Raw genomic sequence first — 25,781 nt, forward strand, 5'->3', positions numbered from 1 at the left:
TTTTACAATAATTATTTAAATACTAAACCTTGAGATTGCTAGGGTACAAGAATTACCAGGAAAATTAAGTCTTTTTCAAAACACGTGGCAGAATATTCATATCCACACATGTTATGTTTGCTGTCGTTTAGAAGAGATTTAAATTGATTATGATTGATTTATTTTCTAGGGTACTAAACTTTATTATTAAATGAATTGTAATACATTTTATTATTAGCGTTACATTTCTATATATTTAGAGCTAATGTCAAGCAATGCAGAATGCTGCATGATTCAAGTGGAAACTTAAAGGGGAGGTTCACCTTTAAGTTAACTTTTAGTATGTTATAGAAAGGCCTGTTCTAAGCAACTTTATTTATTTTTTTATAGTTTTTAAAACATCCCAGAAGGCATTAGACAGGCTAATTTATGACAATATCAAGAAAATTTTAGACCTGGGAAAGATTGAGCAATCATAAAGGGAGTAGTCTATCCCGACTGGTTCCTGCACTTTTGCATAGATTTCCCAAGTCACCATGAAAGCAAATCACCAACCCCGCCCCTCTAGGTCACTGGACAGGAAAGTGTTAATCTTGACATATTAGCCCTCACCCCCCCCTCAGCCACTTAGTCTTTTTCCTGTCCGGGTCACTGGTGTACACTCCTTACTTACTGTTGGGGGTGTGTTGGATTTTCAGCATGGAGAAGCAGCAGGCCGTGGCAACATTTTGTTGTCCCTCGTGGATCTGCAGGGGCATCCGGGGTGCGCCATTGTGATCCATAGCCGGAGGAAGCAGCAGCAAGGAGCGGGTTGTTTGGAACCGCCGGGTAGACTCGCGCCGCATGTGGACGCGTAGGGCGGAAGTAACAAAGTTGCATGCGTTCCATAGACCGGAAGTGCGGTTGCGCATGCCCGGAAGTAGCGCTATGGCTGGATGCGGACGTGCTGGAAGCCGCGTACGTCTCTGACATCATCAGAGGCGCCTATTTGAATGGCATTTTGGCGTGAGACGCTGTCTGTCTGCGGACTAGGTGCCTGACTGATTGCTGAGACAACTTGTAAATAAAGTAAGTCTCCTTATGCTATGTCCCCACGTATTACGTTTGGGGAAGCATGATGTTTATGGATCCTCTTCTCTTACAGCTGCCAACAGTGATACCCAAAAGGATGCTGCACAAGCTAGAAGATCGACGGATATACAGCAGCCAGTGGGGGAACCTCAGGAAGCTGGAGTACCACAAATTGATACACTGGTTTCTCTCATAAAGCAAGCAGTAGTCCAAGGGGTGCAAGAAGCGTCTTCTTTTCTGGTTACAAAGAGATCAAAAAGAGAGAGAGAATCTATTTATGACTCGCTGTCAGAAGTATCGGATGAGTATCGGAACTGTATGATCCAGGGGAGGGTCAATCATTTATATCTGAAGGTGAAGTCTTATCAAAGGAAGATACCGCTTTAGATTCAGCAGCTATAGACAACCTAGTTAGAGCTGAGAGGAAAGCATTGACCCTGACAGAAGAGACTCCTAAGAGTACAGCGGCTGATAATTTCTTTCCTTCCTTGAAAAAGAAGGGAGCTACTTTTCCAGTGCACAAATCAATTAAGCAGTTTATCACCTCAGAGTGTAAGGTGACAGAGAAGGTGTTAATACAAGGGAAATTAGCAAAACGGTATCCAGTAGAGGAAGCATTCTCTAAAGTATGGGACAGTCCTCCTAAGGTGGATGCGGCGGTCGTTCGATTAGCAAAGAAGACTACTCTGCCTGTGGATGATGCGGCAGCATTCAAAGACCCAATGGAGAAGCGCCTGGAATTTAATCTAAAGAAAGCATTTGTGGCAGCTGGAGCAGTCTGCAGACCGGCAGTTGCTTTAACTTCAACAGAGCTATGAAAGTCTGGCTGGATAATTTGGAGAGTGCCTTTGCTTCAAATTTGAAGGAGATGCTCACTAAAATGAAGTTGGCGGCTGAATTTATGGTGGATGCTTCGGTAGATTTGGTCAAGTTATCAGCAAAATCCATGGCCCTGTCGGTGGCATCAAGGCGAGCATTGTGGCTGAAGCCGTGGATGGCTGATTCTTCCTCCAAATCTAGCCTCTGTCAGTTAGCCTTTGAAGGTGAGATGTTATTTGGAGAGAAGTTAGACTCCATAATTAAGAAGGCATCTGGGGGCAAGAGTGTGTTCTTACCCCAAGAGAAGAGATACAAGAGCCAGAAATCTGTAGACTATCAGAGGGATTGTTCCTTTCGCAGTTCAAAATTTTCCGGCCACGATAGATCATATACCAGACAATCAAATTTGAGACCAAAACGTGGGGACACTAGGCAGACAGGCAGGAATAGCTCTGCCTTCACTCCAACAATGGGGAAATCACAATGAGGCTCAGCCGGTCCAGACTGAGGATAGGTGCAAAGTTACAGCTTTTTCATGAAGTCTGGGCCTCTACAGTGAAAGATGCTTGGGTTTTAGGGGTTGTCAGAGAGGGGTATCGGCTCAAATTCCGGAAAAGACCCAGAAGAAATGTTTTTCGAAAATCGATACCTCCAAAAATTCTTCAGGCAGATATGATTTTCCAGGAGTATGTGAGTGCGCTCGTGAAGTCAGGAGCTGTGGAGGAGGTTCCTCCCTCATTCCAGAAGTGTGTGTTCTACTCAAAACTCTTTTTGGTGCAGAAGTCCTCAGGGGCATTCAGACCTGTTCTAGACCTCAGACCGCTGAACCAATTTATTCATTGCAGGCGGTTCAAGATGGAGTCCTTAGCATCCATAATCCTTGCAGTGCCTCCAAAAGCATGGTTAATGAATCTCGATTTGAAGGTTGCATATTTCCATGTCCCTGTGCACAGAGCAGACAGAAAGTTTCTGCGGTTTGTGGTGGGGCAGCGTGATTATAGCGATTGTAAGAGAGGAAGGAATTGAGGCTTACCACTACCTAGACGACATCCTGTTGGTGGCAGACACAGAGACAGATGCAGTCAAGAACTTGGACAGAACCATAGTCAGATTGCAGCAGTTCGGCTGGCTTATAAATTGGGAGAAAAGTTGCCTTACTCCAACACAAAGCCTGGTGTTCCTGGGCGCATATCTCAAGACGTTAGACAATTTGGTCTGCCTTCCTCTGGAGAAGATCCAGAAGATGAGAGAACAGGTGCGGTGCCTAAAGAACTTGTCCACGGTTTCCGTGAGAATGTATATGTCGGTACTCGGTCTCATGTCTTCTGCCATACAGATGGTGAAGTGGGCAAGATGGCACATGAGGCCTCTGCAAAACTTGCTGTTCCGGTCGGGTGTCCTCAACCCTCTGAGGTTGAATCAGCGTCTCCATTTGCCAGAAGAGGTGAAACAGAGCTTAGACTGGTGGCTCGTCTCAGAAAATCTTTCTCGGGGGGTTGCCTCTTGCAGAACCGGAGTGGTTAATCATCACCACAGATTCCTCAGAGACAGGCTGGGGGGCAGTTCTGGACAACCAGACCGCTCAGGGTCAGTGGGACTGTTGTGCGGTTTCCTCCAGTATCCTGGTACCAAGGGCAATAGGTCAGGCGTTGTTTGCCTTTGCCCAAAACATAACCCACAGCTGGGTAAAAGTCAGGTCGGACAACGCTACAGCAGTGGCCTATATCCAGAGACAGGGAGGGAACAAAAGTCCAAGTCTGATGAAGGAATATGTCTATGAAGATTTTCATTCATCCAGGTCATGGTATATCTAGTATAAATAAATTTGAAGCAACTGGACTTGTTTAGTAATCATTGAAGACGTTTCACTACTCATCCGAGCAGCTTCTTCAGTTCAACATGAAGAAGTTGAACTGAAGAAGCTGCTCGGATGAGTAGTGAAACGTCTTCAATGATTACTAAACAAGTCCAGTTGCTTAAAATTTATTTATACTAGATATATCTGATGAAGGAAGTGTCTCCAATAATGTCTTGGGCAGAACAGAATTTAGCAGGGTTGGCCGCCCTGCATGTGCCAGGTGTGCAGAACCTCCAAGCCGACTTCCTCAGTCACAATACATTAGATGCAAACGAATGGAGTCTGAATCTGACAGTGTTCCGGATGATTGTACGAAGGTTTGGAATTCCAGAGATAGATGTGATGGCGACTTCTCAGAATGGCAAGTGTCAAAAATTCTTCTCCAGAATTCCTTCCCAATTCACGGTGGGCGTGGATGCTTTGCTTCAGGACTGGAGCAGGACGTTCGCCTATGTCTTTCCTTCCTTTTGCATGATATGGAGGGTACTGAAGAAAATAGACCGGGAGAGGGTTCTAGTTATAGCTGTAGTTCCTCAAAGGCAGGGGTTGTTGAGAAGAGGTTGCCAAGAAGAATTATTGTCCTTGCTGTTGAAATCAAGGAAGACCTCTACCTCTGCTCAATACTATAAAGTGTGGAAATGTTTCAGATCCGCAGAGTCGTGATTCAAGCCTGGTAGTTCAATTTCTGTTTTCAGGATTCAAAAAAGGCTTTAGCCAATTGTACATTGCGAGGTCAGGTGTCAGCTTTGTCAGCTCTAACATAAAAGGTCTGGTCGGAAGATTTGTTGATCAAAAAGATTCTTCAACACCTTAAAAGAAGGTTCATCCATGCTTTAAACCTAGAATTCCCCAATGGAATCTACCTTTAGTCTTAAAGACTTTGATGTCGGCTTCATTTGAACCGCTGGAAAAAACTTCTGATTGGCATGCAACTTTGAAAGTTCTATTTTTGGTGGCCATTACATCAGCCTGTCGAGTTGGAGATGTGCTCCCTCTCAGCCAGAGAACCACATACTGTGGTATTTGAGGACAAGGTGGTGATGAGTCCAGTGTTCAGATTTCTACCAAAGGTGGTGTCTCAATTCCATTCAAAACTGGAGGTGGTTCTGCCTTCATTCTGTCCAGATCCAAAGTCGGAGCAGGAAAGACACTTTAGACTTGGTCCGAACAGTGTCGCATTATTTAGAACGCACAGAGCCTTGGCTCTGATATTGGGGAATATTAACCTACATTTTTTCACTATTGCAACACAATGGACAAAAGCTGGTTGTGGAGGTATACAGTCTGCCAACAGACCACTTTTCCATAATATTTTGATGTTGTCTGAATCGAAAAGCTGTCCTGTGCTGTGGAAAACCATGCTGTAAATACAAGTGCAAAAAAGTGTAAAATACAAGTGCAAACCTGCATAAAAACACTACATTGGGTATCACTGTCTCCTCCTTTGGAAATGATATTGCCTCACATTTCAGTGAACCCACACTCTATGAACGTAAGGGATGTACCTGGTATGCAGCTTCCGCTACTTGCGTGCAAGTCTGGGTACATCACTGCACTGTGACAAGAATGCTTTGTTAAAAATGTTGTTCCATAAAGGTGCCCTGCAGTGCATAATGATGCACCAGCATGCGTACATCACTGTGCACGGATCTGCCTGAACCCTGTCTGTGCTGCTAAATCCTGTTTGTCTTCCAACTCAGTCTGTTCTCTGACTGCCTATTGTACTGCCTGCCCTTGACCCTGGCCAGAATTGACCTTTCTTTTGTCTCACGTTTTGTTTTGACGAGAAGTCAGCTACAACTATTACCCAGTGCTTTCTGGATTTAACTGGCATTTCTGCCTTCCTCCATTGGTGTGGCCCATTCTGCAGTCTAGGAGCTGCTATCTCTTAGAGGCAGTGGTCTAAATAAGGTCCCCACAGACCTTGCAATGTGGGTGGGGGGCGTGCCACCAGTGTTAGCAAAGACCTTGTTGCAGCTCCAGATCCTGACTGCAGGCCTCCAGTTGGACAAAGGATGAAAATGTTATTTTTGGTTACTAAAGTAGTAAAAAATCACAATTGTTTGCCACCAGTTGCTGTTGTATACTTTCATTTGCATTCTTCTTATTTAGCCTTTTTTAAAATCTATTTCATTTTTACAGTTTGATACAGCTGAAGTTTTCATGCATCAAATGATTCATACTATAGAGTACTGTCTGGGCTGCATATCTAATACAGCCTCTTACCTTCGACTGTGGGCGCTCAGCTTGGCACATGCACGTAAATATAATTTTTTTTTCTTTAATTTTTTTTGTCTTAAAGTGGTACTTATCATTATAATAAATAAATTATACTTTGCGTAATAAAATACCATGTTCTGCATCTTTCTAATATATTACATACATAGTAGTAATATATTGTGATTTTAAAGTTATTTGTAAGTGTAATACTGAAAGCAACAAGATGTATAAGTATGGCTATATGTTATTGAGGATCCAGGCATCTAGAAAGCTCACAAAATGCAAGAAACTATTCTGGTGTAGAATAGTTAAAGATAATGAGACCGGTAATTTATAAAAAGTGAGTAAACTCAATTTATATATAACATGCAGATACTGCATGCTCCTTCATACCCTGGGCCAAAAGTGCAGGTGGGTAATCAGCAGCTACCTTTAGTCTTGTAAAGTACTTCAGGTAATATATGTTTCCAAAAGCTACTCCTCCAACCTTCTTAAAATGCACTTTTGCAGAAAAAGAGCACATATCCATAAAAAAATGAATACATCAATGCTTAACCCTCTTAATGCCAGCAGAATTTTAGATATCACAGGTATCGGACCCCTTATCTGGAAACCGATTATCCAGAAAGTTCCGAATTACAGGAAAGCCATGTCCCATAAACTCCATTGTAATCAAATAATTCACATTTTTAAAAATGATTTCCTTTTTCTCTGTAACAATAAAATTGTACCTTGTACTTTATATCCCAACTAAGATATAATTACCGTATTTTTCGCCCTATAAGACGCTCCGGAATATAAGACGCACCCAATTTTAAAGGAGGAAAATCTAGAAAAAAAAGATTCTGAACCAAATACTGTAGTAAAATATTTTATATCAACTGTATAAAGTTCATTGTCTCTGGGCTCGCACATAATGAGGCTTCCCCCAGGGCCCCCCACAAGCATCCTTCAGCTTCCCCCAGGGCCCCCCACAAGCATCCTTCAGCTTCCCCCAGGGCCCCCCACAAGCATCCTTCAGCTTCCCCCAGGGCCCCCCCCAAGTATCCTTCAGCGTCCCCCAGGGCCTCCAAGCATCCTCCAGCTCCCCCACGGCACCCCCAGCATTCTTCAGCTTCCCCCAGGGCCCCCAAGCACCTTCCATTCCCCCCAGCGGCCTCCGGCTCCCGTGATGTCTTCCTCTATGTGCCGCGGCTCCCAGCTGCTTCTGTGCTTTTATAAGGTTGCGCCCTGTGTGTGTGACGTCAGTACGCATGGGCGCAACCTTATAAAAGCGAGGATGTAGCAGAGAGCCGCGGCACATAGAGGAAGACGCAACTAAAGATTGGGCCTGGGCTTGATTAATGGGGGCCCGAGCTAAGGAAACTCTAGCGCGGCCGGGCCCCCTTTAAAGCTAAAAACCCCCGGGCCCGGGATGTTTGTACCCCCTGATGGCGGACCTGGTCTAGTTTGTCGTATAAGACGCACCAACTTTTTCCCCCCCAGTTTTGGGGAAGAAAAAGTGCGTCTTATATGGCGAAAAATACGGTAATCCTTATTGGAGGAAAAACAATCATATTGGGTTTAATGTTTTAAATACTTTTTTAGTAGATTTAAGGTAGGTGATCGGAATTACAGTAAGACCCCTTATCTGGAAAACCCCAGCTCCCGGGTATTCTGGATAATGGGTCCCATACCTGTATTTGCACTGAGTACCACACTATTCTCTCTTCAAGGGCATTTCCAGGGGGCACTTCAATTTACGTAGGAAAACTATACTTTTTCATTTTTTCAAAATCTGCTGTGCCTTTCTGTAAAAATCTACTTCTGTAACAAGTCATACATTTTTTAAAGCTATATAGTCTGACAATCTAAAATGGGTAAATATTCTACTCTCAACTACAAAGCTTCCCTAATGCCTAAATCCGGAGCAAGGTCCATTTAAAAACTGACACTTAAGGGGGAGATTTATTAAGACACGAAGGCTCGGAGCGTATTTTCACTGATTTTTTTCGTACACTTTTTCATACTCTTGTACGAAAAATTCGGAAAGGTTCTGCCGCTGTTTACAATTGTTCGGTGCAAAAATTTCGTGACTTTCGGATCGCCAATACGAAATTATCGTGACTAATACGATTTTTCCGTAAGCATTTTCGTGATATTTGCGATCTTCAGAAATTATCGTATCCAAACCGAATTTTTCCCATTCGGGATTCGAACTCGTGTGTTAATGAATCGGCCCCATAATGTTGATAGGTATCTTTCTCCCGTGGGATACATCTATAGAGAACTTGTGTCACACATCACCTTTAGGTGGCTGCTTGCCATTTAATTTTCTTTAGGGCATTTTAATAACCATAACTAATCATTAGTGGTCTGTAAATCCAAAAATAAAATTTAACCTATTGAAAGAAATCGTAATTTTAAGCAACATTCAAAATACATTCATTTTAAAGGTAAAAGCAGGACCAAAAGAGCCATTGCAACTAAAACATTTGAAAACATTTAGAAAACCATAGGCCATGGTGTTGCTGCACATTTCCATTGAACTCTACTGGGTTTCTAGCTATGGACGATATTGCACACACGCGATAAGTAGTGGAGGTTTGCTCTGTTGAGAAACCATGAAACTTATTATAATTTATAAACTGGACACAATGGAGCCCAAGGATCTCAATAGATAATTGAATCCCTCATTTGTATGCCTTTATATTTGTAGTATGGAAGTATAAGTTGAAAGTTATAGGTCTGTTGGCACAATTTATGTAAAAATAATTTAATCCACAGTTCAGCAGGCACAACACATGTTTTATGAACTTGCATTGATAGATTTAATATTTTTTATGTTGGGGCACAATAATTGGGAAAACCCCAAAAGAGAAGGTATGTATGACTGATGAGTGAAACCAGTAGATAGAAAAAAGGAGCAGTGGTACAGGCTTGAGTTGCACTGCAGTGGCTGAGGCACTATAAAAAGAGCCCCAACTGGTTTTGAAGAATAAACTTTTAATATGGTTGTTTGCATATGCATTAGGAAAAAAAAAACTGCCTGTTTTGTGGAAAACCCTGCTATGAATAAAATACAGACCTACTTGGGCTATAGTCACTGGGTTTTACTGTCTCTTTGTAACAAACTTTGCATCTTACATAATCCTAAAAGTAAGATTCCTTATTTTTAAAGGGGACCTGTCACCTTTAGTAGTAATTCCAAATCCTTTTCACATAAATTATCTAAATCTTGTTTCCCTCAGGCATGCAGGCAGCTGCCATTTTGTAAACTCTGTTATTAAGACAAGCATCATTCCAAAATCTTGTTTAGGCTCGACAATCTGTGATGCTTATGCCCATGTATGCCTCTATTATTGAGGCAGAGAGGCGGGACAGGCAATATATAGTAACATAGTAAGTTGGATTGAGAAAAATAGATATAGTCAGGCTAAGCAGCAAGGGAATAAAAAGGAACAGGGAGATGCTTTCAACAGCAATTAGACTTACAAATAACTTTAAAATAATTGAAAATTCTTAAAGGTGATACATTATGTAATAAAACATGTAAACAGAATAAAAAATTACAAAATAAGAATAACATTTGTGCTACTGGTCGCAAAGTATATTTTTATTGAGCACAAGGAAAAAATTAGTCACATGGAAGAAAATTGTTAAATGTTTTTATCAACTTTCCAAAAATTATTCTGATGCACTCAGGATTTTTTTGTATGAAAATTGTAAAAACATTTTCTTTTATTTCGACACCACAGAGGGGTGTCTTCCTTCTTAAAGCATAACATATCCATCACCTGACATTTTAAAAGCATTTAAAGGACAAGTATGAATTTAGACCTCTTGGTTGTACTGTAACCTTTGAATTCAAAAGGATTCTCGACACAATAATTTCTTTGCTTTGTCTCCACCCCTACTAAGCTGTGACACTTTTTCAGTTACCATACCTCTTAAAGAGCTCACAGAATGGTTATTATGGGCACAATGTAAAGGTACAGGATTTTCAACCCCTTTCGCCATTCTTTCACACAGTTTTAATATGAGATTTATGTACAGAGAATCTATTTTTAAAGGGCAAAACTGTCTTCCCTATGTATACCAGGGAACATGGACACTTATAAATTACCGTTGGTTTATAGTCTGATCTCAGTTAAAAAGGAGAGTAGTCTCTATTCGCATTACTGTCTTTGAACTGTTGTTTAAGTTAATAATCTTTGAAATTTAAAACAGTCCACAAGAAAAGAAAGAGTTATTTCGACAAAAAGAAAGTCCTTTAGAGAGTAACTGGCACTCACCATCCATCAAAGTCCTTGATGACAAGTTAAACACATTCGTTTTCATATTCTCTTTTTGGGCTTGCGACCTCTTCCTCTTACCCCGACCCCTCCAGATTGTGTTGTAGCTCTTGTAGTTCTTCCATGGCCATCCAGGGAGATACTATCCCCACTGGTCCCCATGTCACCTTCGACTGATGTGTGTGGCTTATCAGACTCAGCGTCTGTAGTTTCCCTGCTTCCTTCTCCACCGCGTGAATCCTCTGTGATGACATCATCGCATTACATCTGTGCACACGCTGGAATCATTTACTGCGTTCTACTCCTCCATTGTAAGCGGGTTGCTCGAATGTTGCCATGCAGCCACGGGTACACCTGGCAAAATACGCTGATACTTAATTTTCTTCTTAATCTTAGCTGTATTTGCTCTGTATAAGTCACAATGTCTTTTTCCAACTTGTTCAACATCATATCTCTTTCAGCTGTAGGGTATTTCCCTTTAATATCACTCTCCAATCATGTGATCTCCCTGTTCACAGGACCCAGTTGCAGTTTAACCTCTTCTATTACTAACAGCATTAGATCCATAGAGCACTTATTTAAAACTTCACACCATTTCTGGCAGAACTCCATGTTAATCCTGCCAATTGTGGGTACATTTTTAATGCTAAAGCCTCTTGGGATTTTTGCTGCCCTGTAATTCTTGGAGAGTGTTAAACCATGCAGATGTAGTTCAGTATATTTCTTTTTCATTCTCTTTAATGACTATATGTTATCGTGTAATGTATCAGTCCCAAACGCATCAGAAACTTTTTGCATCCTCATCTGTGAAGGCTGTCTTTGCTTTTCTATCTGCAGCAGTAACTGGTTTTGTAAAATGTTCCATTATAGCAAATATATTTAAAAAAGAAGAAAAGAAGTATTGTATTTCTGTATTTCTCAGCATACACTGTTCATATTGGGGTGCACAAGACAAAAAACTGATACATACACTTTTGAAGAACAGGCCTGCACTCCTTGTCCAAAGCTTTTTACCAGGTGCAAATCAGATGGGGAATCTCAGTATTTCCTCCATTACCACAGTCCAAAAAATATACTGATGCACTCAGGATTTTTTGTATCAAAATTTTAAAAACATTTTCTTTATTATATCAGCGTATGTGATTGGGTAACACAGCCATTAGCTCAGTTTTTGGATTATGAATTGCAGCCTTTTGTAAGGCCGTTAACTTGATTTGTACGTGATACACAAGCTTTTTTGGATAAATAAAAGACAATCACTGTAGGAGCAGATGATAAATTAGTTGGGATGGATATTTCATCCTGCTGGTGGCGCTACATAGATTATGTATTTCTGTTGTGGCATGGGACTGACAGCAATTTAGAGGATTTTCTGGGTTATGTCAATACCATTGCCCCAAAGAATATTTTTAATCCAGAAGGTTCTACAAAATGTGTTAATTTTCTGGATGTAACTATTGAGCAGTATAGTGGGGGAGTATGTACTTTGATTTATAGAAAACCTACGGATCAGAATACTATACTTCATGCAGGTAGTTTCCATCCGTTGGGGTTAAAGAAAATTTGCCTGTCTTACAATTCCAAGGGTGCTATGTATTTGTAGTGACCATGAGGACTGTGAGAATAAACTGCAAGTATACACAAAAGTCTGTATAACAAGTAATCTTAGTGATATTTTAATATCGGCAGATCCTATAAATAATATTGGTAACACAAAATCTGGCACCGTTAGGCATGGTTGCTTCTGGTGTTATGATTGCTGTACTTGTAAATCCATTATTGAAGTAGAGAGATTTGCACATCCTTATAGAGGACAATATTTTAAAATTAAAAGCAGGTATACTTGTTATACAGACTTTTGTGTATACTAATTAAAGTGTCCATGTTCCCTGGTATACATAGGGAAGACAGTTTTGCCCTTTAAAAAGAGATTCTCGGTACATAAATCTCATACTAAAACTGGATGTGAAAGAATGGCAAAAGGGGAATTTAAAGGGGATGAAAATCCTGTATGTTACGTTGTGCCCATAATAACCATCCTGTGAGCTCTTTAAGAGCTATGGTAATTGAACAAGTGCCACAGTTTAGTAGGGGTGGAGACAGAGCAAAGAAATGATTGTGTCGAGATCCTTTTTGGATTCAAAGGTTGGAAACAATACAACCAAAAGGTCTAAATTCATACTTGTCCTTATAATGCTTTTAAAATGTCAGGTGATGGATATGTTATGTTTTATATAGGGATGGGTTTTCATTGGACCAGCCTATTATCGGTGGTTCTTAATGTTATGATATAAATTATTGTTTTTACACGTATGTGTTTTTGTCCTGAGGAAGACACCCCTCTGTGGTGTCAAAATGTTGATATAATAAAGCAAATGTTTTTACAATTTTGATTAAAAAAAATCCTCAGTGCACTACTGATTTGCACTTGGTGAAAAGCTTTGGACAAGGAGTGCAGGCCTGTTCTTCAAAAGGGTTTTTATCACTTTTTAATTGGTCTTTATTTTTAATACATGTTAAATTATTTGACTTCCCTTTATCTCCCTTTCCAGCACAGCATGCAATTTAAAATGCTTTTTACTCAGTATGTGTAAGCTTATTTTTTCAATTCATCTCTCTCTATTCATCAGAGCTGTCTGAGGTCCTGTGGAATATGGTGATTAGAATTGGATTCTCCAAGTTATCCTTAACATGGGGCATTGTTCTTGTTCCAATCTTTGCTTTTTTTGCTGTCCTGACAGTCGCCATTTTGCTTATTATGGAGGGACTGTCTGCTTTTTTACATGCTCTCCGTCTGCACTGGTAAGTGCTTTGTTGTTTTTTTTTTTTTTATTTAAATGGCAAATTTGTTTAACATGACTTTAATGTATAGGGGATTTGCAGAACATACTTTTTGTCTAAATGAAAAATCTTTGGTATTTGTTATTCCTTCAGCTAAACAGTGCAAACAGGAAAATTGAAGCTACAGTAGAACCCCCATTTTAAGTTTTTTAGGGGACCAGAAAAAAATGCAGGAAAACTTAAAATCAGGGGATAAAAAATTGAGGTTTCATTGGTCCTTGTGAGTTAGATAATTAGATTACCAGTATTAAGTCCACCTGCTTCCCCTTTATTATGACTGTTTTGTAAGCAGGAGTCCTTTATGTAGGGGAATTATCTAAAGTCTGTATTCTAATTATATACCTTGTAAGAACCAAAAAAAAGTAGCTTCAGGTTCACTCTGTCTTTCCAATTATAACACAAAAAAACAACAAAAACAAAAAGTTAAGTAAATAAAACACAAATAATGAAAAATTAAGGCCTATAGTAAATTATCTTAGAATATGACTCTCTACATCATACTAAAAGTTAACTGAATATTCGCAAGTCTAACAGTTCACATAATAGAACAATCGTTACTATATACATACATGCTTCCTATGCCTCTGACAGTGCTGCAAATCTAACATAACAGTATGTTAGATTTGAATATGCTGAGAATGGATTTTCTAAAACACTGGGAGCATTGTTGGTGGTTTAATAAGATTTGGACATTGAAGATGAACAACCCCTTTAAAGAAATATTGACACCAGAAATTAAATCTTTTTTTTTTTTTTTTTACTTCTATCTTAACATTGCATTTGCATGCTATTTAAATTTTAATAAACGTATTAGCCCAATGCAGTCAGGTTGGAAAAGCAGTCCGGTTTAGGAACTTCAAGTAACATCAACATGACCTATAGGTAACTTTTTAATTGTTGGTGTATTAAGTAACACATTATAAGTAACACATCTGAGAATAAAAGAGGATAGAAGTTATTATTTCTTTTCCAGGTTAAATTATACCATTGCTATATACATTGTCTCCAGAGTTTATTACAGGCTTTGAAAAGATGCGTGTAACTTTAGGCAGCCGTTACAGTGTATTAGGTCTGTCACCCAATTAGGCTAGGTAGTCAGTTTGTATCAAAAGAAATGGGGAGGCTCCAGGAGTCAGGAGATGCATATGGGTGGTGAACTGCTCAGTTACCCTCTGTCACACCAGGGACCCCAAACTCTATTATAGTTACATAGGGTTGAAAAAAGACCATCAAGTTCAACCCCTCCAAGTAAACCCAGCACACACAACCTATACTTACCAATCTATACTATCACATACATAACTATATATATATACAACCACTAATACTAACTATAGATATTAGTATCACAATAGCCTTGGATACTATGCTTCTTCAAGAACTCATCCAGGCCCCTCTTAAAGGCATTAACAGAATCTGCCATTACCACATCACTAGAAAGGGCATTCCACAACCTCACTGCCCTCACCCGTGAAAAACCACCTACACTGCTTCAAATGGCAGCTCCGTTCCTCTAATCTAAAGGGGTTGCCTCTGGTGTGTTGATTGCCTATCTGCCTATAATCCCCTCTAATGTATTTGTACAGAGTAATGATGTCCCCTCGCAAGCGCCTCTTTTCCAGAGAAAACAACCCCAACCTCGACAGTCTAACCTCATAGCTTAAATCTTCCATCCCCTTTACCAGTTTACTTCCACGTCTCTGCACTCTTTCCAGCTCATTAATATCCTTAAGGACTGAAGCCCTAAACTGCACTGCATACTCAAGGTGAGGCCTTACCAGAGACCTATAAAGAGGCAAAATTATGTTTTCGTCCCTTGAGTCAATGCCCTTTTTTATACAAGACAGCACTTTATTTCCTTTAGTAGCCACAAAATGACACTGCCTGGAATTAGACAGTTTGTTATCTACAAAAACCCCTAGATCCTTCTCCGTTAAGGATACCCCCAACAAACTACCATTCAATAGATAGCTTGCGTTTATATTAATCCTACTAAAGTGCATAACTTTGCACTTGTCCACATTGAACCTCATTTTCCAGTTTGCTGCCCAGCTTTCCAATTTTGTCAAATCGCTCTGCAAAGCGGCAGCATCCTGCATGGAACTTGTAGTTTTGCACAATTTAGTGTCGTCCGCAAAAATAAAAACAGTACTGTCTATGCCCACCTCCAGGTCATTAATAAACAAGTTAAAAAGCAAAGGGCCAAAGACTGACCCCTGCGGTACTCCAATAACACTGGTCCAATTAGAAAATGTTCCATTTACCACAACTCTTTGTAATCTATCCTTCAGCCAGTTTTCTATCTAATTACAAATATTATGTTCTAGGCCAATATTCCTCAATTTGATCATTATTAACCTTCTGTGAGGTACTGTATCAAACGCTTTAGCAAAGTCCAAGTAGATGACATCCACTGCCATTCCAGCACTGAGGTTCCTGCTCACCTCCTCATAAAAGGCGACGAAATTAGTCTGGCAAGATCTGTTACGCATAAAACCATTCTGGCACAAACCTATAGTATTGTGAACTGCAATGTATTCAAGTACCCTATCCCTTATTACCCCTTCCAAAAGCTTTCCTACTACTGATGTCAGACTACAGGCCTGTAGTTTTCAGGCTGAGAACAGGATCCCTTTTAAAATAACGGCACCACATTAGCAATTCGCCAGTCTCTCGGCACCATGCCAGAGCTCAACGAATCCTGAAAAATTAAAGAGGCTTGGCAATGACAGCGCTAAGCTCATTTAATACCCTGGGATGAATCCCATCCGGTCCTGGACCTTTGTTTACCTTTACATTTTCAAGTCTCTTTTGAATTTCCTCCCGAGTGACCCATGCGTCAGTAGCTATATTACTAGAACTGGGCATATTAAAAGGGAAGCCTTCATTAGCTGGCTCCTCAGATGTATAGACAGATGAAAAATGAGAGTTCAAAATTTCTGCTTTTTCCCTGTTCTCATCAACCAACTTACCCCCCCTCCCCCCGTGATAATAAGGTTGCCACCCCTTCTTGCTTAATTTTCTTTACTATTCACATAATTAAAAAATATTTTTGGAATATTTTATTACTCCTAGTTGCAATAACCCTTTCCATCTCTATTTTAGCTTGCCTGATGGCTTTTTTGCATGCTTTATTTGCTTCCTCTGTACCTAAGGAAACGTTCTGCTGTCCCAGCTAACTTGAATGCTTTAAAAGCACGTTTTTTCTTACCAACCTCAACACTAACACTTTTATTCAGCCATAAAGGTTTTGCTTTGCGATGCCTCTCCTTGAATATACTGATCCGTATACCTGCAAAGCAATGTTTTAAAGATGTTCCATTTTCCTTCTGTGTCTAACCCTGTGAAAAGCCTTTCCCAGTTGACACATTGCAGAGATGCCTTAATGCTTGCAAAGTCTGCACGTCTAAAATCGAGCGTTTTAGTTACTCCCTTATAGAGCTGTCTCTGCAGCATTATTTCAACGGAGACCATGTTGTGATCACTGTTCCTCAAATGTTCACCCACACAAATGTTAGAGAAGAGTTGTCAGGTGCAACCTAGCCTCATACATAAGTTTATACAGGGGAGCGACAGTGTTCACCAAATTCTTCCTGGCTGTAATGGTGAGCAAAGTAGGGCCCATCCAGTGCACTGCAACTGTTTTTTTTTTTTTTTTGCAAAAAAACAACAGTATTCTGTAGCATAGCCGGGAGCTATTTTGAGCAATTATACTATCTAGTAGTATATTAGACTCCTAACAGGCAGGTTTTGGGAGCAGTCACGGTAGGGAAGGCTAGGTTGTTTGAGAGATAATCACTGCTGTCCAGATCCTGGCAATATGGGGACATGACCAAATCATGTGGAAGAAGTTAGGAGAGCTTGCTCTGCATCTTGAGCAATGATCTGTCGGGGCAAAGCCCATCCAGTGCAACCTTAGTGGTGTGATGTACAGATGGTGAAAGATTTTATACTGTATTAATCTGTCTTTGATGGAGATAAGAGAGTTATACATGGTGTCTGTTGCCTCTTCCCAATCATCTTGGGTGAGCTCTGGTATATGAGAAGTCCACTAGTTGTGTGCAGATTGGAAGGGTTTGGGGCTTGTAGAGAGTAGATTCTGATATAAACTTGAGGTAAGCTTTGCTGGATTACGAGAATGAAGGGTTGTCTCTATTGTGTGAGCGCAATGGTCCACGCTTTTTGTGGGGTAGTAAGGGTTGTTAGAAGTGGAGCTGTGTCTGTAAGGTACATAATCCTTCCAGGGAGGCTAATATTGTTGCTTGGATTTGGACCCATAGGTAACTTTTAATGTACATTCATATTCAGAAGAGTAGTTTTTAAATGTCAGTATAACTTTGTTATCCTTAATACATCTGCTAGGAAAGGGAGCCACCCCCCAAAAGATAACTGTCAATCTAAATCTGAATCTGACTTCTGCATGAAGAGAATAAAGAGACAAATACTCAGAGGGGGATAGTGAAGAGTAACTTAAATATTTCAGAAATGGTACAAACTTTTGTTTATTTTTTAACAACCATTTTTATTGACAGGTTTGTATTTTTTGTATTTTACATGCATATTATAAAACATCAGAAATATTACTTAGGAAGGTAGTATGATAAGAACAGTTGCATATACAGTAAGAATTTCAGTATACCATATAAGTATCAACCGAGTTCCATTTTGTTCTGGTCATAATTTCAGTTATTAAATCGTAAGTAAATTCAAGCAGGTTGTCTATCTGTCTTTTGGCTTTGGCTTACAGAAATTATATATTTCTTAATAACTTAGACATAAACAAACAGTGTTAGTAAAAATGATGCAATTTAAAGGATTATTAAGAAGAGAAAGACAATATACTGTACACGATTACAATTAAAAAACAGTTAAAAAGATCTCACCTGGAGTTTGCATTCTCTTTTTGGTATAAGTCTGCATAGATTAGTTAGGGTTCGTACTCACGAGCATCTGTTCCTGCTTTCCCCCTTCGGTGGATCCCTCCTGCATTCTACCGTAGGAAAATGCAGGAACAATCACAGCCCATTCTTCCCAATTGTGCTGTACTCACACAGGCGCATGTAAACACCAAATGCAGGTGAAATGTAATATGCTGCATTCTACCTTTGTTTGACACTTACATGTGCTTGTGCAATTACAGTATGACAGGGAAGAAAGGGCTGCATTTTGCCCTGCGGTGGAATGCAGAAGTCACCGCAGGGAAATGAAGGGCAAAAAGCCCATCTGTATGAGCCTTTAGGTATTTACTGTTATAAGGGTAGGGTAGTGTATCTAGCAGTATACTAGTTAGTTTCTCCATTAAGAAAGTAGAGTTTATTATGGTTACCAAGTAATTAATATGTTCAGGGACAACCATGTTTTTTCTATTACTTGCTTAACAGACATAAATATGTTATTAACTTATGGGCAGTATTAAGGATACCGTCTATTTTTTTTTGTTTTGTTGTCCACTGGGTGATACCTAATATTGAATTAATAAGTTGATATACTATACACCAAAATAAGATGTATTTTGCTACAAGGCAACCATATGTGACCCATGGTGCCTATTATTCAGCAGTCTCTAAAAGCAGTATGGACTAGAATTAGATCTGTTACCATATACTATCTGCTAAGTATTTTGTATGAAGTGTATATTTTGCTTGAGCAGTGACTGGTTAAATCTAATGCTTGCATTCAGTTGGCTTTGTCTATATCCAAGTAGAGTTCCTCAGTCCAGATTTTAATAATTTTAAGCTCCATTAAGAGGTTACATTCGTCAAAGCAACACATAGGAAAACTATAACCCTAGAATGAATACTTAACCAACAGATAGTTTATATTATGTGAAGTGACCTATTAAAGAATCTTGCCAAACTGGAATATATATATATATATATATATATATATCAGTAAATATTGCCCTTTTACATCCTCTCCCTTGGTTCACTATTTAGTATCTGTATGATACTGATACTGTATCTGTTGATATTGCTGCTGGAAGTTGGCCTAGTCCAGAAGTCTGCCTTGTGTCAGGTGATATACCCTGTAAAGCAGGGGTCCTCAAACTTTTTAAATGGGGGGCCAGTTCATGGTCCCTCAGATTGAACTACGGGCCACTCTTGTTGCCTGCTCCCTGCTGTGGGGTCAAACAACAGCCCGCTCCTGCGTCCTCCCACTCCCAGCTCCTCTGCTACCCGCTCCATCCTCTCTGTCCCAGCTCCCCGCCAGGGCTGGGGCCCAAGTGCGGGGCCCAATTGGAACCAATTTAGCGGGGCCCCCTAGATGGAGTTTTGCTACATGGCACAGGGTTTCAGGGCTGGGTAGGGGAAAAGTGCCTGTTTTTGTTCCCCCTTACTTTTCATCCTGACACATTCCCTTCTCTGTCCCACTTTAATGTGTGTGTCCTTTATTGCCCAGCTTCAGTGCAGCATTGTTGATCCAGCCAGTGGCTTTACATTCTTCTCTCGCCACTGATCGCTTGCTTCTCCTAGGTCACGGGGTCAGACTTGTTGCATGCCTGTGCACCTCTTTCACAGGATAACAGACGTTGAGCAGCACAAGCCAGACCCAGGAGTAGGAAGCGATCAGCAATGACAGGGAACTTGCAGAGAGTTCACGGGGACTGGCAGGACTGCAACCAGAGCCACGCTCTGGTATGCACAAACATTCCCAGTTCAGGCAAGCAGAAGTAAATGGACAAACTACTGGCTCCTGCTGTGGCAGGGGATCCGGCCACCCAAAGTAATTTACCCGGCCCCTGCTGGCAAGGTTGAGGACGCAGCGGAGGCCTGGTAAATTAACTTGGTAGGGCCGGATCCGGCCTGCGGGACGTAATTTGAGGATGCCTGCTGTATAGCCTTTTATCAATTCATCCACCTGACATACCAGGTGGGAATTTAGGCTCATGAAAAAGTGGGGAGGTTGGAGCATGAGTTAATATGAGGGCATATCAGAGAGAGGTAATATCCCAAGTTTTCAGAGAAAATAGCATTACTGGGGAGCTTACGTAAGCTTATACCCGCATCACAAATTGGAGATTTTAAAATGGATTTATAACATTTTTTGATGTCAACCCAAGTTGGTGAGCCCATAATTAGATACCATTTTGTTAATTGTGCATAGAGACCAAAGGGATTCTGGAACAAATTCTTTAAGGCGCCTAAAAAAAATTCATTTGGTTAGTTAATTGTGCAAGGACAGCAGTAAAAGTAGCTTTATATAGCTTGGGATTTCTAACCCACCCTGCATACAATGTCATGTCAGTATTATTTTGGCAGTTTGCGGCCTAATTTGTCCATGTATAATTTGTTTGTTAAATGCTTTGGGGGCAAGAAATAAAAACATGTTTAGGATATATGATAGAACTGATTTTGGCAGAGATTCTGCCAAACCACAAGATGTTGTATTTACTCCATTTCTCAAGGTCTTTCAAAAGGATATTGATTGATTAACCCATGATAGTTAATGTGACTTAAAATTATTCTCAAATATACAGCTTTAACCCAAGGTAATCAACATAGCTTAGCTTTCATCAAACACCAAAGTTTATTTGAAGTAGTAGTGTGTAGTAGTGTGGGGGGGGAGGTTAATTCCTAGAGCTGTAGATTTCAAACGTTTAATCACTAAACCTGAATTACTGCCAAAAAGATATAGAAAGCAATATAGGTTCGATAGTGACATAATTTATTTAGTTATTGTAAGCAGAATATTACCTTCATATTGGCAACACTTATACTTCTGCCCGTAGCCTCAAAATGTCTGGACATTTACAGATAGCTTTGCCAAAAGGTTCTATACATAATGAGAATAACAGTAGGGAGAAAACCTGCCCTTTTCCCTATTGTCCAAAAATAGGATCTGAGAGAATATTCATATATTTAACATTAGCACATGGGTTTTAATACAAAGCAAACATATTTTAAGGAAGCTCGAGAGAAATTTTTATTGTTGGTAACTTCTCATATGATTTTAAAGTATTTAGGAAAAGATGTCTTGCTAAAATGAAGGAGCAGAATTTAAGCATTCAATTGTCCTGAAAGAGCAGAATTTGGGCAATTTGGCATAGTACTTCATGGTAATAGAATGTTTAGTGGGATTATTAAATCCCTTAACGTTATTTATCACAACATTTAAAGCTATAACGTGGCGTGTGAAACAGTGGCAGAGGCTGCATTAACCAGTATTCTGTTATATACAAGTATGTAAATGTAATAACAGGTCAGTAAATTAAAAAATACAACAATAAACAAATAAATGAATGGTATATAGCAAAGGGTATCATATCAGCAATTGCTATTTGGGGGGGGGGGGGGGGGGTTCATTCTCCCATACTGGAAGATCATGGTGAGGTTGGGTGATCTTCTCGTTTGGGGATCTATTAAACTTACTTAAATTGTCTTTTTTTCCCTTCTTTCTACAGGGTGGAGTTCCAAAACAAATTTTATTCTGGTGAAGGATACAAATTCTTTCCCTTTTGCTTTGAGACAATGTATTGATGTTATTTTAAGGAGACAACCTATATTTAGCATATTTTTATCCTCGTGATGTAATTAACGTTATTGCTATAGAGGAGATTGCTTAAGATAACTATTATCTGAATGTAACTGTTGAAATAAACATTTTAAGCATTTTTTGTTTATCATTTTTAATTAGTAAAAGCTAGTTTCTGCATGGCATTTTATTATACTATCACGTACATAAACTATATATACAACCACTACTACTAACTATAGATATTAGTATCACAATAGCCTTTTTATGGAAAAAAGAACACCCCCTATCTGCCTATAATCCCCTCTAATGTACTTGTACAAAGTAATCATGTCCCCTCGCAAGCGCCTCTTTTCCAGAGAAAACAACCCCAACCTCGACAGTCTAACCTCATAGCTTAAAACTTCCATCCCCTTTACCAGTTTAGTTGCATGTCAATGACTGGAGCCCAAAACTGCACCGCATACTCAAGGTGAGGCCTTACCAGGGACCAATAAAGAGGCAAAATTATGTTTTCATCCCTTGAGTCAATGCCCTTTTTTATACAAGACAGCACTTTATTTGGTTTAGTAGCCACAGAATGACATTGCCAGGAATTAGGCAACTTGTTATCTACAAAAAACCCTAGATCCTTCTCCATTAAGGATACCGCCAACAAACCATTCAGTAGATAGTTTGCATTTATATTATATTGTTCACATTGAACCTAATTTTCCAATTTTTCCAATTTTCCAAATCGCTCTGCAAAACGGCAGCATCCTGCATGGAACTTATAGTTTTGCACAATTCAGTGTCATCAGCAAAAATAGAAACAGTACTCTCTATGTCCACCTCCAGGTCATTAATAAACAAGTTAAACAACAGGGACCAAGGACTGACCCCTGCGGTACTCCACTAACAACACTGGTCCAATCAGAAAATGTTCCATTTGCCACCACTATTTGTAATCTATCCTTCAGCCAGTTCTCTATCCAATTACAAATACTGTATATACTCGAGTATAAGCCTAGTTTTTCAGCACCCAAAATGTGCTGAAAAAGTCACCCTCAGCTTATACTCGAGTCGGGTGCCATGGGTCCCTCCAGACTCCCTTCAGCACCCTCTGTCCTTTGTGTGCAAATTAGGCCACCTGCAACCAGACCCTCCAGCGCCCTGGCCCACTCCCAGTCACAATACTTATTCCCCCTTACATGTCCTCCAGGACTGAGTCTGCTGCCAGTTTGCCAATGCGCATGGAGTAGTACTCATATTGTTTTTGTTGACCCTCTTCTCCACTTACAGAGCTAGTTTACTGTTTTTCTTTTAAATAAATATTTAAAAACATATACCGTACTGATGCCTCAATTTATGTAATTTTACTGGTATTTATTTTGATTATTGAAAATTAGCAGTAGCTGCTGCATTTCCCACCTTAGGCTTATACTCGAGTTAATAAGTTTTTCCAGTTTTCTTAGGTAAAATTAGGTACCTCGGCTTTTTAAATAACGGAAGCACATTAGCAATTCTCCAGTCTCTCGGCACCATGCCAGACCTCAACGAATCCTGAAAAATTAAGTGAAGTGAAGCTCCCTAAGCTCCTGCTGTCTCTTGCACGTGGCACCGGCAAAATTTCGGAAAAAAATTACATTGGAGGACCTTTCCTTAATCTTAGAGCCTAGATCCCCGAACTCACTCTTTTCATACTTGGTGGCAATGGTTAAGAGTGCAGCATTTTTGGAGTAGAGTTTATAAAATAATCTTTCAGTAACTGGGATAAACTTAAAGGAGACATATTGTATAAATGGGAAAAACCCTAATATTGTAGGCAATTATGAACAATATACGGTGCTGGTTTCACTTTGTGCTAAACATTAATCCTATTTGTAACAATGGCCCCTTTATTGGAGCTCCCTATAGATCATATCACTTCTCTGTCCGAGTTGAAATGAAGAGTGGGCGTGTCCTAACGGTCCCTGCCAGAAGCACAGTAGGAGGGGGAGAGCCAATCACAGCCCTGCAGTCACACAAGCACAGACAGGCTTCAGTTCCCTATCAGGTCAGCCTAGCTGCTGATTGGTTCCTATCCTACAGTGCAGTGTACGGAGGGCCGCCGGCTCCCCAGCTCATCTAGAGAATTCAGCCAGCAGGAAGTGGAATGGATGGGCGGGGCTAGTGGGGTTTTGGGTAATTTTTTAAAAAATCAGTCCGAAACACAACTTTTTTTAGCACAATCCTTCTATATCTAGAGGAGTACAATTCCCTGGTCCATTGTTAATTTTTATAGGATATGTCTCCTTTAAGCAAATCACCAGAGCAGGCCTTATAGCAGCCAAACCGACCATTGCCTAGTCGTGGAAGTCTCCGCTCCTATCAAATGGCATGGCTCCTGACTCTGCAGGGGTGGCAGAAGTCGTCAATGCAGAGAATGCTCTGTCTGCACAAAAACATAGGTATTATGTGCTTGGCAGTTAGAACCTTTTCCACCTTTGTGCTTGGCAGGTAAAAGGGTTAAAACTAACAATGAATTCCAATAATTAACCTAAATATCCAAGCAAAACTGCATACAATTAAAGAAGGATGCTTATGCCATGGCCTTTAGTATTATGCATGTTCAAGAAATTATCAAAGCCACTCTTAAAGGCATTATTATTATCATTAACATATTTACAAAGCATCAGCATATTCCGCAGCCCTCACTGTGAAACACCACCTACATGTCTTCAAATGAAAGTTCTGTTCCTCTAATCTAAAGGGGGTAGCCTTTGGTGCATTGATCATTTTTATGATTCCCCCAAGCTGTCTATAATCCCCTCTAATGTACAACTCCAACCTTAACGGTCTACACTCATATTTTAAATCTTCCATCCCTTTTACCTGTGTAGTTGCACTCTCTCCAGCTCATTTATATCCTTCTTAAAGGAGAACTAAACCCTAAAAATAATAATGGATAAAAATGCCATATTTAATATACCGAACTTATTGCACCAGCCTTCAGTATCAGCATCTCAATAAAAGCAATGATCCAGGACTTGTTATAATGTTACCATTTTGGAAAGTGTCAAACACATATTTACTAATCAGCTGTATATTGTGACATTTATATTCTGTATATATATTGTGCATTGGTCCCTAAGCACAGTAACACAGAACATTTGGAGTGAACTAGCAGAAAAGAAGATGGGTGCTACTGGGGGCATCTTTTTTTCTTTTTTAAAGGTTTTTATTTTAATACATAACAATAGAAGGTAATAGAAAAGGACATGAGGCAAGGAGTTACATGTAATTAGTATTACAAAGTATACAGCTGAAGTCTCAATCCATGATCCCCAAATTTTATCAAACTTGTCCGGACTCCTCTTGTTATATATGTTAATTAATAGATTAGATTAGAGTTCTAATTGCTTATTCACTAAAGGTGGCCATACACGTGGCGATCTGACGATGTTTCGTACGACCATCGGTCGCACGAAACATCGTAAGATCCGCCACACACCATTCAGGGCTGAATCGGCAGGTAAGGAGGTAGAAACAATAGGATTTCTACCTCCTTCTGCCGATTCAGATCTGAAGGGAGAATTTTGGTCAGGCGCCTTCTATGGCGCCCGATCAAAATTTTCCAACTGGTCCGATCGGCGAGTCGGCCGATATCAGCAGCTTCCTGCGATATCGGTCGACTCGCCGACATACCATACACGCACCGATTATCGTACGAAACGAGGTTTCGTACGATAATATCGGTGCGTGTATGGCCACCTTTAGGCTTTCCATTTTGATATGGATGGGAGTGTGGGACCCATCCATGTCATAGCCACTAATTTCTTTGCATAGACAGGAGAAAAACAATAAGGTGGGAGAATGCGTATTGGGTAGCAAATTGTGAATTATGCGTAGAATACAGATTTTGGGGCAAATTATATTTGGCATTGCCAATTCATCTACGAGGAATTGTAGGACCTTTTGCCAGTACCTATAGACCGGGGGCACACCTGGATAACATGTAGAAAGGTACCGTTATCAGCCCCATATCAGAAGCATTGTTGGGAAGGTCTTTTTCTTCTGAAATAATTTTAGATAGGTAAGGTAGACCTGGTATACTATTTTAAAATGAATCAAACAGTCTTTTGTGCTGATGAGAGGTTGTTGCATATTATCTTGTATCTCTTCCCATTTTGTTTCATCCAGTGGTGGGTTGGGATTGGCCTGTTTTAATTTGACTCTGGGGAGTGGATCCACAAATTTGTTTAGCAGGAGTTTATAAGTGCTGGATA

The 25,781-nt window shown here is 40.1% G+C and overlaps 2 protein-coding genes across 7 annotated transcripts in view; both read left to right on the forward strand.

Annotated features, from left to right (window-relative positions):
* Nucleotides 1-21,674, forward strand: part of tcirg1 (T cell immune regulator 1, ATPase H+ transporting V0 subunit a3) — a 73,386-nt gene extending 51,712 nt beyond the window's left edge. For 4 of the 6 annotated variants that reach the window (XM_031905097.1, XM_031905098.1, NM_001016849.2 and 1 more), the window contains 3 exon segments: nt 5,870-5,987; nt 12,852-13,023; nt 21,464-21,673. In XM_031905097.1, the coding sequence (XP_031760957.1) occupies nt 5,870-5,987; nt 12,852-13,023; nt 21,464-21,539 (366 nt within the window). In that variant the 3' untranslated portion in view covers nt 21,540-21,673. 6 annotated transcript variants of the gene reach the window in all.
* On the forward strand, nt 6-3,701 carry LOC108648175. Its single transcript, XM_018095913.2, has 2 exons — nt 6-1,047; nt 1,124-3,701. Exon 2 carries the CDS (start codon nt 2,807-2,809, stop codon nt 3,647-3,649), a length of 843 nt encoding a protein of 280 aa, XP_017951402.1. The 5' UTR covers nt 6-1,047; nt 1,124-2,806; the 3' UTR covers nt 3,650-3,701.
* Nucleotides 21,675-25,781: the final 4,107 nt, after the last annotated feature.

This window comes from Xenopus tropicalis, chromosome 7 (assembly GCF_000004195.4).
Source record: "Xenopus tropicalis strain Nigerian chromosome 7, UCB_Xtro_10.0, whole genome shotgun sequence".
Lineage (NCBI taxonomy): Eukaryota > Metazoa > Chordata > Amphibia > Anura > Pipidae > Xenopus > Xenopus tropicalis.

What these genes read in the sequence shown, in the direction of transcription:
- LOC108648175 (XM_018095913.2), top strand. Translation starts at nt 2,807, where the DNA reads ATGTCCCTGTGCACAGAGCAGACAGAAAGTTTCTGCGGTTTGTGGTGG.